We start from the raw sequence: 17,257 nt of genomic DNA, 5'->3' as shown, positions 1-17,257 counted from the left end.
CATGGGACCGGATGGGATCCACCCTAGGGTGCTGAGAGAGCTGGCAGCTGAGCTGGCCAAGCCACTCTCCATCATTTATCAGCAGTCCTGGCTCACTGGAGAGGTCCCTGAAGACTGGAAGCTGCCAATGTGATACCCATTCACAAGAAGGGTCGTAAGGAGGAGCCAGAAAACTACAGACCTGTGAGCCTGACCTCAGTGCCAGGCAAGGTCATGGAACAGGTAATCTTGGGTGCCATCACAAAGCACCTACAGGATGGCCAAGGGATCAGGCCCAGCCATTGCAGGTTTAGGAAGGGCAGGTCCTGCCTGACCAACCTGATCACCTTTTATGATCAGGTTACCTGCCTGGTGAATGTGGGGCAGGCTGTGGATGTAGTCTACTTGGACTTCAGCAAAGCCTTTGACACTGTCTGCCACAACAAGCTCCTAGCCAAGCTGGCAGCTCATGGCTTGGACAGATTCACTCTGTGCTGGATCAAGAACTGGCTGGATGGCAGAGCTCAGAGAGTGGTGGTGAATGGTGCCACATCCAGTTGGCAGCTGTCACTAGTGGTGTTCCCCAAGGATCAGTACTGGGCCCAGTCCTGTTCAATGTCTTTATTGATGACCTGGACGAGGGCATTGAGTCCAGCATCAGTAAGTTTGCAGATGACACCAAGCTAGGAGCAGGTGTTGATCTGTTGGAAGGTAGGAGAGCCCTGCAGAGGGACCTGGACAGGCTGGATGGGTGGGCAGAGGCCAATGGGATGAGATTTAACAAGGCCAAGTGCAGGATTCTGCACTTTGGCCACAACAACCCCAAGCAGCGCTATAGGCTGGGGACAGAGTGGCTGGAGAGCAGCCAGGAGGAAAGGGACCTGGGGGTACTGATAGATAGTAAGCTGAGGATGAGCCAGCAGTGTGCCCAGGTGGCCAAGAGAGCCAATGGCATCCTGGCCTGCATCAGGAACAGTGTGGCCAGTAGGACAAGGGAGGTTATTCTTCCCCTGTACTCAGCACTGGTCAGGCCACACCTTGAGTACTGTGTCCAGTTCTGGGCTCCTCAATTCAAGAAGGATGTTGAGGTGCTGGAACATGTCCAGAGAAGGGCAACAAAGCTGGTGAGGGGCCTGGAGCACAAATCTTATGAGGAGAGGTTGAGGGAGCTGGGCCTGTGTAGCCTGGAGAAGAGGAGGCTCAGGGGTGATCTTATTACTGTCTACAACTACCTGAAGGGGCATTGTAGCCAGGTGGGGGGTGGCCTCTACTCCCAGGCAACGAGCAATAGAACAAGGGGACACAGTCTCAAGTTGTGCCAGGGTAGGTATAGGCTGGATATTAGGAAGAAGTTCTTCACAGAGAGAGTGATTGGCATTGGAATGGGCTGCCCAGGGAGGTGGTGGAGGCACCGTCCCTGGAGGTCTTCAAGAAAAGACTGGATGAGGCACTTAGTGCCATGGTCTAGTTGACTGGATAGGGCTGGGTGATAGGTTGGACTGGATGATCTTGGAGGTCTCTTCCAACCTGGTTGATTCTATGATTCTATGATTCTAATCTGTGTCCAACGGCCCATTAGACTCAGGCTCCATTGATAAAAGACATGAGCAAGTCGAAACAAAGTGCTTGCTGCTGCTGCCATTGTTGTTTTGCCTGATTGTGATCTCTGCTTCTGGCAGTGATTCTATCACTGCCTCACTGCTGTTGCATCCTGTCATGCTCTGCAGCATTCTATCTGCCCTATAAGCTACGCCTACTACATAGTAACAAACCCTAATGCTTTGAGTTTGTCTGCCTGGACACTTCTTCGAGTTTACCAGGAATAGGCACCAAATGCCTCCACATGATAGACATGCTAAAACTGCATATCTGCAAGACATCCTGCCTACACCCACCAAGACGAGGAGCCCTGGAAGGGACACAGATTATCCAGAAGGAACCAGGACCAGGTCAGAGATTGTCTGCTTTCTCCTGGTACCCCTACTGAGAGCTTGGGAAGATCAGAAGCCCCTCAACAGCTGACAAGACACCAACAGACCTCCCTGCAAGCTTTTGGGTACTGTATGGAAACTAATTAGCCCCGAGAAATTCGGAGATATAATATTTTTGTGAGTAAATACTCAAAAGCCTATTTAGCAAAGCCTTTAGCAAAACTGTTAAGAAATTCTCTAATTGCTTCCTGAGTCCATCTATTGGGCAAGTGGTATATTGACCACAGGAACTTCTCTTCCAGTACTGGTGTTGACATGATGGAGCATGTCCAGAGAAGGACCACGAGGATGCTCAGAGGGCTGGAGCACCTCTCCTATGAGGACAAACTGAAAGAGTTGGGGCTGTTCAGTCTGGAGAAGAGGAGGCTCCAAGGTGAGCCTTCCAGTATCTGAAGGGGACCTACAAAAAAGCTGGGGAGGGACTTTTTAGGATATCAGGCAGTGAGAGGACTGGGGGGAATGGAGCAAAGCTGGAGATGGGTAGGTTCAGACTGGACGTGAGGAGGAAGTTCTTCACCATGCGAGTGGTGAGACTCTGGAATGGGTTGCCCAGGGAGGTGGTTGAGGCCCCATCCCTGAAGGTGTTTAAGGCCAGGCTGAATGAGGCTGTGGGCAGCCTGATGTAGGGTAGGGTGTCCCTGGGCATGGTAGAGGGGTTGGAACTAGATGATCCTTGTGGTCCTTTCCAAACCTGACTGATTTTATGATTCTATGAATTGAGTTTAATGTTGTATTATTGGTAGTTATTTGTTCTAGATTCAGTTATTCCTTTGTATAATGTTTTCATGACCATTGCACAGAACCTAAATATTATTAATTATTACTGGGCAGGTAGCAAAAATCCTGAATATCAAAATTAATAAACAATATTAATTTTGGCAAAAAAACCTCCCATCAATTAATACCCTCCATTACACTACTTTAACAATACCTATCTTAGCACAAGATGGGGCTTTTTGTACAGTGAACATCATGAACAGTGAAAACAAAAAAGGGAGAAAATATTTGTTTAGAAAAATCCAGTGGTGAAACAACAAAAAGGCATTTTCCATAGGAAAAATTACTAACTAGATTCTGAGTTATTAATTCAGTTTAATGTTGTTTTTTTCTGTACATGAAAATATTTTGAAATACTGTTACTATTCCTCACAAATCAAATAACTTATTAGAAATCTGAAAGCTAATTTTGTTAAAAGCCAGAAATTAAATTTGTAAAAGAAAATAAACATGAGAGAAAGATTTACTTATTGAGGAATACTTGTTTTAGATAAACACATTTGAAAAAACAGCAGGGTTTAATACTCCTCTAAAAAGTTTAGTTGCTTTATTTTTTTTCTGTTTGCAAATCTGCAGCTTTTGTTACTCTCTAGGAAGGCAAATTGCTTATGAAAGGCTTGTGTCAATGTAGTCAAAACAAATGCTTCTGAAAGCTTTTGAATTTTTTTTTCAATTTACAAAATGTGAAAATATCTTTCAGTTAGTAAAAAAAATAGGCTAATACACAAACATTAAAAAAAAATCATTTGTGAAGGAAGGTAGCATATTTACTCAAATTCGTACCCGTTCACTCTTTAGATACTGGTAACTATCTCCTTTTGACACAAATCTCTGCATATTAACCCAGAGAAATGCATACATATCAGGTTAGTCCAAGTAGAATAGTCATTCAGATTACCCCAAATTTAAACTATCATAAATTACCATTTGGACAGAATTAGAAAGAAGCATACAAGGAACAAACTATAGTTTCTTTTTATATAAAAATGTACTCTTGAAAATGTGTTTGGCACAGTGCTAAATTGTATAGTTAATGCTAAATATTGCAGGATACAATAAAACCCTCAAATTAACTTGTATTTATATCTTTTAAGGGATAAAAATAAAAAGATACCAATTATTCAAAAGTCAGTCTATACAAACCGCATAAATGATATTTTGTGTCTTGTTTTGAAAACCACTGATATAGTAAATTTTACATAAACATCTGCTAAATAATATAATTGGATTTAAACAGATCTTTACAATAAAAAAGTCAAATGGAAACAGACAAGTAACAAAGAAGTAAAAAAATTTATTGCAGTATTTGTTCCACCAGATTTGCTGGGGATCCCTTTTTTCTTCTATTATGTCAGGGTGACCTAATACATCAAAATCTACATTTACAAAAACTCCTCCTGCAGATAGGTCATAGATACTGCATGCTTTTTTTTTTTTCTTCAACAGAATAAATTATATATCCAGGAGATTCTGCCATGTTACAGCCTGGAAAAACAATGTTTCCCTGGAAACTGGCCTAAGCTAAAGAAAGCCATCCGTTGCTAGGTTAAAATTCAAGAACACTTTATTAAGAACATTAACAGACTAATTTTCAACATTCACTTGTTTATTTTTTTAAACAGAAAGGGTTTTTTTCCAAGATATAAACAATTTTTTGTTAAACTATAATACAGTGGGAGTAAAAATGAACTGAGAAGTTTCTGCTGCACAACAGCGAAGGAAGCTCCCACATAAATGTTTATTTAAACATCTCCTTTTTTTCCTGTGTCCCAGGTTCCATTCTTATTCTTCATTTAATTGATTGATTGATTTTTTTTCAGAGAGTTGATATTTCAAGTTTTTCTGTTATTTCAATTCCTGTAAATTTGGCTGCATGTACAAATTCATTAGCTGGAAGTTCCATCCTTGGCAGCATACAGCGATCGTAAAGTCTGTACAACTTTATTAGTCAGCTTATTAGCACTCGTTAGAGCAATTTTTTTGTAAATAATGTCTGACTCTTTAATAGTGTCTACCCAAGGCACCAGTTTGCGACCATCACGGCGCTTAGCCTCTGTCCAGGAGCCACTGTAGGAGCCTGCCATCCACTGAACACTGAAGCCATTGCTGGTTTTCTGTACTACTCTTGCAATTTGTGGCCGGTCTTTGTACTTTGGACAGCAAATAGCGATGACATCCATGACATCAACACTTTCATTCATCTGTGCTGCCAACTCCGTAGAGTCTGAATTTCGTTTTGACCTTCTCAATGACTAAAACATTGGGGGGGAAAAAAGACCAAGTGTTACACAAAAGAACTTTAGTGAAATTATTGCTTTTATTGCTTTTAATCCCTTGACGCCAGGAGTTGGGATTTTCCAGCAAACATTCCATTGCCGGCAATGAGACGCACCGTGACCGCCAGCGCCAAGGGGTTAACATAAACTTGTAAAACCACATACTCTTAATTTGTACCCGTGTCTTTATCTCTTATTGATATATAAAATTATATATACACACAAATCATAAAGCTACATAAAAACTTGGCAACAATAAAAAGGATAACACACAGTACATTCCAAAGGGAAATTAATAAATTTTTATAAGGGATAAATCTCATTTTCTAGTTGTTATTGGGGAATTTTGTTGTTTTTTTCTTTGTGGTTTTTTTTTTATTGTCTTTTCTGTTAAACTTTCTACAAAAGTTGTATAAATGGTTAAGTAGAGAATCTCTATCTACAAAATGCTTTTTCATGTTGATTACATTACTTGGTGTACATTTAATATAATAGACTGACATATATAAGCACATAAAAATAATTTTACGTAATACGCTGTGAAATACGTTGACTCCTTCTCCGCCTCACCCCTGAAGTGCCTCCTCCTCTATCCTCCCCATCACTTTCATCATCCTCTGTCTCAGCTGCATTGTTTTTAGGACTGCCTCCTCCAAGCAGAGAGGTAATTGCTTTGTTCCGAGCATTTGTGCTAGCTGACACCTCTCCATCTTCTTCCTCTTCATCAGGATCCAAATGTTCCATAAGGAGCTTGAACTATTAGAAAAAAGCCCAACAAACCAGATCAGTCCACATTCTAATTGTGAAAACACACATTAATTGCACACTACATTAAAAAAAATAACCAAAACCCAACAAAAGATAAACAGGGTAAAAAAATGGCAGACAACTCCAAACTTCAACAGCTTGTGTTTTGGTCTATGAATATTTTACTTTCATTTTCTAGTAGATAAGTAAGAGCTTTCTTCTTGTGTTTCTAAAAGATGTAAGTTATCTCTAGTTAATATTTTAAAGAATTGATGGAGGGGAAAGTAAAAATACTAGATCTAGTCTCTGTTTCTACAATGGAAACAGTCAGGGATAAAGTGAACAAATTATATGGTAGAGATATACAAGATAGATACCAGAAAATACTGTGTAAAGCTGTGTGCTAGTTTGAAGCGAGCTAGAGTGTTTTGGTGAGAAGGATTAGATCACAGGCTGTGAAAGAGAAACAATGGTGATGTCTACTTCACTCATAGGCTTGCTGAGAGGTATAAGAGCAAGAATCCAAACATAGATAAGGGAGTCGCTCTCTGTCCAGGCTGTGGGCTGCATTTTCTCTCTAACTTCACCCTCCATCTCTCTGACTAATCCACTTTGCTTCCTAAGCCCCCTGGCTGACCTTCAATTCTTTCTTGGGGCACAAGGCAAGACACAACTCAGGTTTCTGGGAGGGGAGTTGTGTCTCTGTATTACCTTTTACCTTGTATATTTCTGTCTATGACTGTATATACTGTAACTATCTGCTTGTATATTCTGCTAAACTGTAAATATAAGCTTTATTCATTTTCCAGAGCTGGCTGAGTCTAGTCTAGGTCATTTCCAAAGTGAAAACCCAAACCACCTCCATCGTGGGGCAAATTAATTTTGAGAGATTGTTAATTAACTCTGGGAATCAGAATGAAGCTAATGACACTATTTTACTTAGTGGGGGCTATTGCATGAACTACCTTTTGCTTTGTGGTCTATAATTGGCTGAAAGCCAAAATTGGTTACCTTTTGTTTAATTTCATTTTGAAGAAGTCACAATCAAAGGTTACCTCCATTTTTTGGAACTGAAGTGACTATATCCTTGGCTATATTGGGTTTAATGTTACCTCGAGCAACATGACTGCATATTTTACCAGTAGCATTACAGGAAATGGAAATAATTCTGCTTTGTCCACAGCTTTAATGAGAATGATCTTGCCTAAGACCCACCTAACCCTTGCTCTGAATTTTTTCACATGAGACTGTGCTATTCCTGTCATGTGTGATCTTAGGTCTTATAATTTTTAATTTCATACTAATTTTGGCATTATGTAAGAGAAATTCAAGTGCGATGCTTTTCAGAAGTAAAAAGAAGGGGCCAGTGTCCCAGACAAACAATAAACAAAGCAGCAATACAAATGTAGACAATGATAGCTCAGGGGGAGAGCAAGGGGGCCCACCACTACACCTCCTCCCCTAGATTCTGGGAAAGCTGCCAATGTCCTCGGTAATAACAATAACATGGCAAAACGCCCAGGAACAGAGATAATGGCTCAAGCCTAAGATGGTTCTTCAACCAATTCAACTAATTCAGCCAGTTCAACTCCTCAGGCAGCAGAAAAAAAAATGACCATAAGGCAGATTCACACTCACAGGCCTCATGTCAGACCCCCAATAATTCAGACCTGCTAGAGGAATCCTCAGCCCAGTTTTTACTGGCACCAGCCAAAGCAATGGCTAAGACGAAACATTTGACAAAGAGTGATTCAAAGGAGGACTTAGGAGAGGGGACCTCTGATGCACAAGAGGAGGAAGAGGAAATGTATAGTCTTCGAGATTTGACCAACATACTCAGATCTCAGTACGCTGACAAGAGGAATGCTGTGAGGTTGGCTACCAAGAAATAGGATGGTTCTGATGAGTTTAAGAGTGCTCTTAGGAAAGTTCTGTTTCTAGGCCAAGGACAACCAGAACAGCCAGAAGAAGAGGAGAAGGATGACATCCAGGATTCCAATGATCCCCTCAGAGAGGTCAGGGAAGTTAGAAAGGAATACTCAAGGGAATCAGGAGAGCCAATCCTAAGCTGGCTGGTGAGATGGCATACTATTGGTGCCAATGCCCTGCAGGTAGGAGACAAGTCTGCCAAACAACTAGGGCCACTCACCAAGGAGAGTGGAGTGGACAAATACCTAGCAAGTCCTCTTGGTAAGGTTAGCTTGTGGACACGCCTTCTGTTGGCTGTGGCTATGAGATATCCTTCCCGAGATGATCTGCCATGGGTGGCCAAGAAGTGGAACACCGTTGAGCAGGGAATTAAGCTTCTGAAGGAGTTTGCTGTGAGGGAAGTGCTTTATGGAGATCATGGCACACATGAGCCTGATGACATTCCTCTTGGAACAGGTCTCATGAAGAAGCTTATTAAGCTTGCTCCTTCATCCTATGCTAACACCGTGCTTAGCAGGTTTCTATCAAGGAGGGACAAGGGAAGGTCTTTCACTATTGGTGAATTCACTGACCAGCTCAGGCAGGTAGAGGACAGCTTGTCACATTCTGCCAGAGTCTCTGCTATAAAAACCGTGACTACAGAAATGAAAGAGATAAAGAATGACATTAAAGATAGCATTGAGGATGGCATTTAAGATAGTATGAGACAACTGAATGAGGAACTTAAGACCATTTCCAATCTTGTAAAGGATACCATCCCTGCATCATCTGAATGAGTGCATGTTTCTGCATCAGGAACAGATGCCCACCTCCTGCAAGGCAATTCCAACCCGGGAGGAGAGAAATTCCACCTAGACATCAGCAATCACGTGCGTCACTGTCGATGATTCTGTGTGACCAATTTGGTGAGAACATGAACAAGTGGGATGGTCAACCTACTTCAGCTCTTTCAAAGAGAGTCAGGGAACTGCAGAGTGGCAGAAACAGAGACAGCAATGCCAGAAAAGTAGCTGTCACTTCTTCAGCTCCCCAGAGCAACTGCAATTATTTCAACAATTGCAATTTCTCTCACAAGAACACCAATCATTGTGTACACCCCACATGCCATGTTCAGCATTAGGGGTGCCCTGCCTCCAGCAGGGATAGTGGAGAAAACCAAATCTATTGGAATATATTCATTAGGTGGCCTGGAAGTTCAGCAGTTGGGCAATACAGGGCCTTAGTTGAAACAGGTGCTCAGTGTACTTTGTTGCCCTCCAATTGCAAAGGGACAGAGTCTATCAGTATTTCTGGAATCACTGGTGGATCTCAAGAGTTAACTAAGTTGCAGGCTAAGCGAATCGAACCTTTATGGTATGGTGAGAAAAGGTCAAGGTACAAGTATGGTGAAGCCTGGCAGATTGACTACATCACTTTACCTCGATCTCATTCTGGCAAGCAGTATTTGCCAACGATGGTAGAGGCCAGCACTGGATGGTTGGAAACCTATCCAGTTCCACATGCTACTGCACGTAACACCATTCTTGGCTTGGAGAGACAAATCATGTGGAGACATGGAACTCCAGAGAGAATCGAGTCAGACAATGGCACTCATTTCAAGAACAATCTTGTGATAAACTGTGCCAAAGAGCATGGTATTGAGTGGATCTATCACATACCCTACTATGCACCAGCTTCAGGGAAGATTGAGCGCTACAACGGTTTGCTGAAAACCACCCTAAAAGCCATGGGGGGTGGAACTCTGAAAAACTGGGACAAACATTTAGCAGAAGCTACCTGGTTGGTAAATAGAATCATAGAATCATAGAATCAACCAGGTTGGAAGAGACCTCCAAGATCGAGTCCAACCTATCACCCAGCCCTAGCCAGTCAACTAGACCATGGCACTGAGTGCCTCATCCAGTCTTTTCTTGAACACCCCCAGGGACGGTGCCTCCACCACCTCCCTGGGCAGCCCATTCCAATGGGAAATCACTCTCTCTGTGAAGAACTTCTTCCTAACATCCAGCTACTATCCTACTATCCAAATAGTAGAGGTTCTGTAAACAGAGCAGGACCTGCACAATCAGACTTGGTCCAAACAGTAGACGGTGATAAAGTTCCTGTTGTACGTGAAAAGAATCTGTTAGGGAAAACTGTTTGGGTATTTTCTCCTTCGGGCGAAGGGAAACCTGTTCCAGGGGTGGTGTCTGCTGAAGGTCCTGGTCATACATACTGGGTAATGCAGGAGAAATCCAGTACATTCCACAGGCAAATCTAACCTTAGTTGACAGAGTTTAAAGTCAGAGTCTATGATACAAGCTGTTAGGAGCTTTCTCTTCTCGGTACCATTGGTGTCCAAAAATGAAAGAATCTACAAGAGAATCTACAGTACATGAGCACGAACCCAATGTCACCTGGGAGTCCCTGTTCTTGTCTCATCTGTGAGGAGACGAACTGTTCTGAGCTTTTGAATCACCTACATCTGAGATAGCTGGAATGAAGTGTCAACTGAACTTGTGATATTCATTAGTGTAAATATTGTTTTACGTTAGATCAGATAGTTCTCAGCGATACTCTGAGTGAAATAGACTGGGGTGGATTGTGCTTGTTTGGAGCTAGCCAGAATGTTTTGGTGAGAAGGATTAGATCACAGGCTGTGAAAGAGAAACAATGGTGATGTCTACTTCACTGATAAGCTTGCTGAGAGGTAAAAGAGCAAGAATGCAAATATAGATAAGGGAGCCGCTCTCTGTCCGGGTTGTGGGCTGCATTTTTTCTCTAAACTCACCCTCCATTTCTCTGATTAATCCACTTTGCTTCCTAACCCCTCTGGGCGACCCTCCATTCTTCCTTGGGGCACAAGGCAACCTCTGGGGTAAGGTAGGGGAGTGGGAGAAGGTGGAAGGACGGTTGGGAGCCCCTCCTGGGGACTCAGGTCTGTGGGAGGGGAGTTGTGTTTCTGTATTAACTTTTACCTTGTATATTTCTGTCTATAACTGTATATACTGTAAATATCTGCTTGTATATTGTACCAGCTGTAAATATAAGCATCATTCAAATTTCCAGAGCTGGCTGAGTCTAGTCTGGGTGATTTCCAAAGTGTTGGGGGGCAGGTAACACCCAAACCACCACATGATGAATATACCTTAGCTGAAACTAATTATCTTTTATTGTGTTTAAATTCAAAGACATTGAAAAAGAATGCTGCTAAAACTTTTGAAAGGTGTGTTATTGGTATATACGTAAGATTGTCAGAAATTTAACATTTTGAAATGTTAACATGTCCGTATCAAATTTCCAAGTTTACACTATGTTACCTAGTTCAAAAAGATTTCAGTTTTTCTGCAAAGCGACTTTACTTACATCTAAGTACTGTTTTACTATACTCCTCTTCACTTCTTCTGTGATCTTGGAATTAGCCATATTACTCCGCAGAAAATCCAGAGTTTGTTTTGGATGGAAATGAACTCCTGTCTTCCTGTTTATTGCTTTATCATAAACTTTTGCAGATTCAGATGGAGAATATTTCTGAATTTTACTGTTTAAAGAAATCAGAATAGATTTTAAGGAAAGTCCAACACATCCTCAATGAAAAGCTTTTAAAATCTTCAATATAAGTAGTTATATTTTAATCATTCTGTATATGATAGATATCTCGATAAAAAATAAAATTGTTGCTTTTTCTAAGCCAAAGTTTTATTACATTCAATCTATTATATTTATACTTTTCTCTTATACAAACCTATTGCTTTAACAATTACTAACAGTTAACTTCAGAACAACAACTTCCAAACTTAGTCCTTGCTCCCTAGGTAACAAGGTGGCCTATTATCTAAATATCCTTACCTATCAGAGAATCCACAGAGGTTCTTTAAATGCTGTTTCAGCATCAAAAGTAATAATATGCCTTGGGAGACATTTGCAAATTCAATTAAAGGAGCTGAATTTTCTGGTAAACATTTCATCACAGCATTTATATCATTTTCTTCATCAGAATCTGAATCAGAGTCTACTCGTTTCCGTAACCTCCGAGGCTTAGAAGTTTCTTCCTCACTTTCGCTCTCGCTACCACTTTTACTGTCACTCTCAGTCTCCTCGTCTGATGAAGGTTTTCTTTCCTTTTTTTTGTCTTTCACCATAGACTGCAAGACAGAGACATTAATACATATTCTAAAATTAGCATAAGTAGCATCATGAATGTTTCCCAAATCATTACTGTCTTAAATTAGGAAGAATTTCCTGAACAATGTTATTACTTCATAATTTGATATTCAAAGATTAAATTAATTTATGGCAAAAAGACCTGAATACAATTTTTGTGTGTTACATATATTTCCATATGTACTTTGGTACAGAGTAGTCCATGGTTTTAACCTTTGTCTTTGTTAAAATTATATGATACTAATTACACTGATGACCAGAGAAACACTCAAATCATCATATATAGTGTTACTAACAATCAGTTCTACTTCTAGCAAGCATGAAATTGTGTAGTTCTATATACTACTGCACATAGTATGATTTGTCATAACACAGAACTTAAGATCTTCCAAGTAGGATTTCATGCTCTGTGCACTGGTGCTATACACTGGTTCCTTATCTAAACAATGTACTGTCTCTTTCTAGCCGATTAAAAATTGTCTTTAGTAGGGTGAGATTTCAAAGCACTGTAGTGTGCAGGTATCAATTTTGACTTGTACTTACTAGTCAGATAGTACAGTCTTGAAACAAGTTTGCTCCCTAACAGTTTGGACCTTATACTTTTAAAGGTGTCCAGTAAATGAAGATACTGAAGTCTTTAAGAAATTAAGGTCTTTTTCTTACAGGGTTATGTATTCCCATAACAGCAGATACTATACCATTATAGTCTTATATGTTATCTTAAGAAAAGACATATTGCGCACTCTTTTCTTGCAATAAAAAAAGTTTTTAAAGTCTCCTAGGTGACACACATGCAACTGCCATCAATTACTTGACAACAAAAGAAATAGCAAACTGGATTTTATTATTAAAATTATACAATCACAGTATACCAGATTTCATGATGATTCTGGGTTCATGTACTTCCCAGATGCATGCAATTAATATTATTTCCAAATCAGCTATTATATAGATTGAATATTAAGATATCAAAAGTTATCATTCTTTTTTAATGAGATAAGCAGCAATGTAAGGAAAGGGTTTAACTACTGTCTTCCAGATATAGGCCAGAACAGAAAGGGTTGTTTGCTTTCTAACTACCAGGTACAAAGTAACACTACTGGTCCATATCATAATAATGGTACTGTATTCAATGAAAAATTGATGAAATTATAGAGAAGCTTATGTTGCCATCATAATAAATATACTAAAATATAAATGTGCATACCTCTTTAAATGACTGTAGTAGGTTGCTACCAGAAACTGATAGTGTAATGTCTATATGATGCATTATAAACAGTGGTTCTTCCTGTGTTTGATAAGGAAAACAGGCTAGATTGTCTGCTATGTACAAGAGCATATTCACCTCTGTTTTCTGGAAATTAAAAAAAGGTGCATATAAATATATATACAAATATCTTAGGTTTATCCTAACAGTTTAGAGAAAAACATGATCACAAAATTTATTCTATATACTCACTAAACCCACTGTGAAGAATATATATATTTATGTAAATTCGGTCATACCTACAGATATATTATTTCTGATCAACCCAAACTAAGTGCAGAAAGGTACAGAACAATGGAAAAGAGATGCATCTGGTTATATAGATAAATACCTTATATTGAAAAGCAGAACAAATTACTTTAGAGAAATAAAGTTATCAACAATTATGTCATAAAAATACATTGTAAAAGGAGTATTTAAGCTTGTAATGCTGTATTTTATTTTCTTTTTAAGTGATGGAAATGTGATGCTTACTGCAGTATCATCAAAGAGGTTGAGTAAAGAAATTAGAAATGCTCGTCTGTGTTGTCGGTTCCCTCGGATCATGGAGTATAGGTGTGAACACAATGCATTGGATGATTCATCATGTCTAAAACCTCTTACAGGATCCTTTGGGCAGGTATTGATTGCCTGTTGTACCTGGTAAGACATCTTCATACCAGCCACTGCTTTCATCTGAAATGGAAAAGTATGTATTTTTATTTACAGTATCACAGTATCACAGTATCACCAAGGTTGGAAGAGACCTCACAGATCATCAAGTCCAACCCTTTACCACAGTGCCCAAGGCTAGACCATGGCACCAAGTGCCACATCCAACCTTGCCTTGAACTGCCCCAGGGACGACGACCCCACCACCTCCCCAGGCAGCCCATTCCAGTGCCTAATGACTCTCTCAGTGAAGAACTTTCTCCTCACCTCGAGCCGAAATTTCCCCTGGGGCAGCCTGAGGCTGTGTCCTCTTGTTCTGGAGCTGGCCACCTGAGAGAAGAGAGCAACCTCCTCCTGGCCACAACCACCCTTCAGGTAGTTGTAGACAGCAATAAGGTCACCCCTGAGCCTCCTCTTCTCCAGGCTAAACAACCCCAGCTCCCTCAGCCTCTCCTCGTAGGGCTGTGCTCAAGGCCTCTCACCAGTCTTGTCGCCCTTCTCTGGACACGCTCAAGCATCTCAGTGTCCTTCCTAAACTGGGGGGCCCAGAACTGAACGCAGTACTCGAGGTGTGGTCTGACCAGTGCAGAGTACAGGGGCAGAATGACCTCCCTGCTCCTGCTGACCACACCACTCCTGATGCAGGCCAGGATGCCACTGGCTCTCTTGGCCACCTGGGCACACTGCTGGCTCATGTTCAGGCGGGTATCAATCAGTACCCCCAGATCCCTCTCTGTCTGGCTGCTCTCCAGCCACTCCGACCCCAGCCTGTATCTCTGCATGGGGTTGTTGTGGCCAAAGTGCAGCACCCTGCACTTGGAGCTATTGAACCCCATCCCATTGGACTCTGCCCATCTGTCCAGGCGGTCAAGGTCCCGCTGCAGAGCCCTTCTGCCCTCCAGCTCAGTCACATCTGCCCCCAGCTTAGTGTCATCTGCAAACTTGCTGATGACTGACTCGATGCCCTCATCCAGATCATCTATGAAGATGTTAAAGAGGATGGGGCCCAGCACTGATCCCTGAGGGACACCACTAGTGACTGGCCGCCAGCTGGATGTGGCACCATTCACCACCACTCTCTGGGTCCGGCCCTCCAGCCAGTTCCTAACCCAGCACAGAGTGTTACCATCCAAGCCGCGGGCTGACATCTTCGCCAGCAGTTTGCTGTGGGGGACAGTGTCAAAGGCCTTGCTGAAGTCCAGATAGACCACATCCACAGGCCTCCCCACATCCACCAAGCGGGTCACCTGATCATAGAAGGAGATCAGGTTAGAAAGGCAGGATCTGCCCTTCCTAAACCCATGCTGGCTGGACCTGAGATCTTTGCCATCCCTCAGGTGCGCAGTTATTGGCCCCAAGAGAACCTGCTCCATCAGTTTCCCTGGCACTGAGGTCAGGCTGACAGGTCTGTAGTTCCCAGGTTCCTCCATCCGACCCTTTTTGTGGATGGGGACCACGTTGGCCATTTTCCAGTCTCCTGGGACCTCTCCGGTGAGCCAGGACTGCTGGAAAATGATGGAGAGTGGCTTGGCCAGCTCAGCTGCCAGCTCTCTCAGCACCCTGGGATGGATCCCATCTGGTCCCATGGACTTGTGGGTGTCCAGGTGGCTCAGCAGGTCCTGAACTAATTCCTCATGAATTTCCAGGGGAACACACTGCTCCCCGACCCCATCCCCCAGTTTAAGAGGCCATTTGCCTCCTCCTCCTCTCTCCTTACTGTTGAAAACTGAGGCGAAGAAGGCATTCAGGACCTCTGCCTTTGCTTCATCATCAGTTATAGTGTTCCCCTCCTGGTCCAGTAAGCAGTGGAGGCTCTTCTTGCCCTTCCTTTTAGCATTGATAAATTTATAAAAGTGTTTTTTGTTAACTTTCACGGAAGTGGCCAGCCGAAGTTCTAGCTGAGCCTTAGCCTCTCTAATTTTTCTCCTACATAGTCTGGCTACCTCCTTAAACACATCAGGAGAAGCCTTCCCCTCCTTCCAGAGGCGATACACCCTCTTTTTCTCCCCCACTTCCTTCAGGAGCTCTTTGCTTTCAAAGGAGTAAAAGTTAAAGTGGAAAATCAAGCAAATGCCTGTTAATGGAAACTGACAGCTCATTTTTTATCTTATTTCCTTTTATGTAGATGCTCATCTGAAGTTTAACTTTTGAATGTGCCCTCAGGTGTACTACCTTATGAGTTGGCAAACAGATTAAAACACAATTAGTGGCAGAGATCAAGATGTCTTCAAAATTGCTTTCACTGTAAATTCTGTGTTAGAAATCTGTTTACCCACTGTGGCCAGACATTCCAATTTAAACAATTTTCAAGAATACTGAAATGTTTTCCTACATGAACAGAATATTTTACTAAATGTGTATGCTTAATGTCACTTGCAGTGAAACCAACAACTGAATCCATATTAGTACAATAGAACTGACAAACAGAAAATGAGATTTTTGCATATATTCTGTAATTTCCAGCTGATTTTACTTACTTCAGGGCTCCTGTTCTAGTTTCCAAACAAACAATCTCTAGCTAGGCTGCACATCCAACTCTTCTTGTACCACCTCTGCTTTTGTTCTGTGTAGTTGTCTCTTCATCTATACATTGCCTCAAATTCCAGCTGCCTACATAGTAAATTTTATCTGCTAGACTTCACCTACTGGATTATCTGTTTGGATGTCTGTAGCCGTTTGAGCTGATCCTCTAGCTCAGACATAGGGGAGAGATGAACATTCCAGGGATAGGTCACATAAATGGCAACGATAAATTAATATAATTTCATTGGAGCATCAATAACTTAATGTCCAGAAGCACAGCTTGTTCTGCCCCTTCTCCCGCTGGCTTCTGCTGCTGCAGCTGCGCCTATCTTCCCCGGCTGCTGTTTTGGCTACTGCTGCTTCTGCTGCTTTGCCGCTGCTTGACCCCTCCCCCATCTGCCTTAAGGTTATTGTATTGTTTTTTTCCCTTCCTTCCTTCTCTAGTTATTATCTCTCTTTACATCATTATACTTATACTATAAGAAAATACAATTTCATCTTTCCCTGACTTTCAAAAAAGAAGGAAAAAAGAAGGAAAAAAGAAGGGGGGGTTGTGTTGTGAATTTTCTTCCTGGGGGAGGGATCAGCCCAAACCCGGGTGTGGCCGTTTGAGCTGATCCTCTAGCTCAGACATAGGGGAGAGATGAACATTCCAGGGACAGGCCACATAAATGGCAACAATAGATAAATTAATATAATTTCATTGGAGCATCAAGAGCTTAATGTCTAGAAGCACAGTTTGTTCTCCCCCTTCTCCCGCTGGCTTCAGCTGCTTCAGCTTTGCCTATCTTCCCCGGCTGCTGTTTTGGCTACTGCTGCTTCTGCTGCTTTGCCGCCACTTGACCCCTCCCCCATCTCCCTTAAGGTTATTGTATTGTTTTTTTCCCTTCCTTCCTTCTCTAGTTATTATCTCTCTTTACATTGTTTTACTTATACTATAAGAAAATACAATTTCATCTTTCCCTGACTTTCAA

General features: G+C 41.8%; 1 protein-coding gene across 3 annotated transcripts in view; it reads right to left on the bottom strand.

Annotated features, from left to right (window-relative positions):
* Positions 1-4,021: 4,021 nt before the first annotated feature.
* The window catches only part of LOC135173778 (nipped-B-like protein), a 265,346-nt gene continuing 252,110 nt past the window's right edge, over positions 4,022-17,257 (bottom strand). For 2 of the 3 annotated variants that reach the window (XM_064140921.1, XM_064140923.1), the window contains 6 exons: positions 13,584-13,784; positions 13,050-13,196; positions 11,528-11,823; positions 11,045-11,219; positions 5,594-5,779; positions 4,022-4,999 (listed from right to left, as the gene is read on the bottom strand). In XM_064140921.1, the coding sequence (XP_063996991.1) occupies positions 4,634-4,999; positions 5,594-5,779; positions 11,045-11,219; positions 11,528-11,823; positions 13,050-13,196; positions 13,584-13,784 (1,371 nt within the window). In that variant the 3' untranslated portion in view covers positions 4,022-4,633. Of the gene's footprint in view, positions 5,000-5,552; positions 5,780-11,044; positions 11,220-11,527; positions 11,824-13,049; positions 13,197-13,583; positions 13,785-17,257 lie in introns of all 3 variants that reach the window. The other variant, XM_064140922.1, reaches the window with a different exon arrangement.

This window comes from Pogoniulus pusillus, assembly GCF_015220805.1.
Source record: "Pogoniulus pusillus isolate bPogPus1 chromosome W unlocalized genomic scaffold, bPogPus1.pri SUPER_W_unloc_1, whole genome shotgun sequence".
NCBI classification, from domain to species: Eukaryota; Metazoa; Chordata; class Aves; order Piciformes; family Lybiidae; genus Pogoniulus; species Pogoniulus pusillus.
This window is presented reverse-complemented; position numbering and strand designations above follow the sequence as displayed.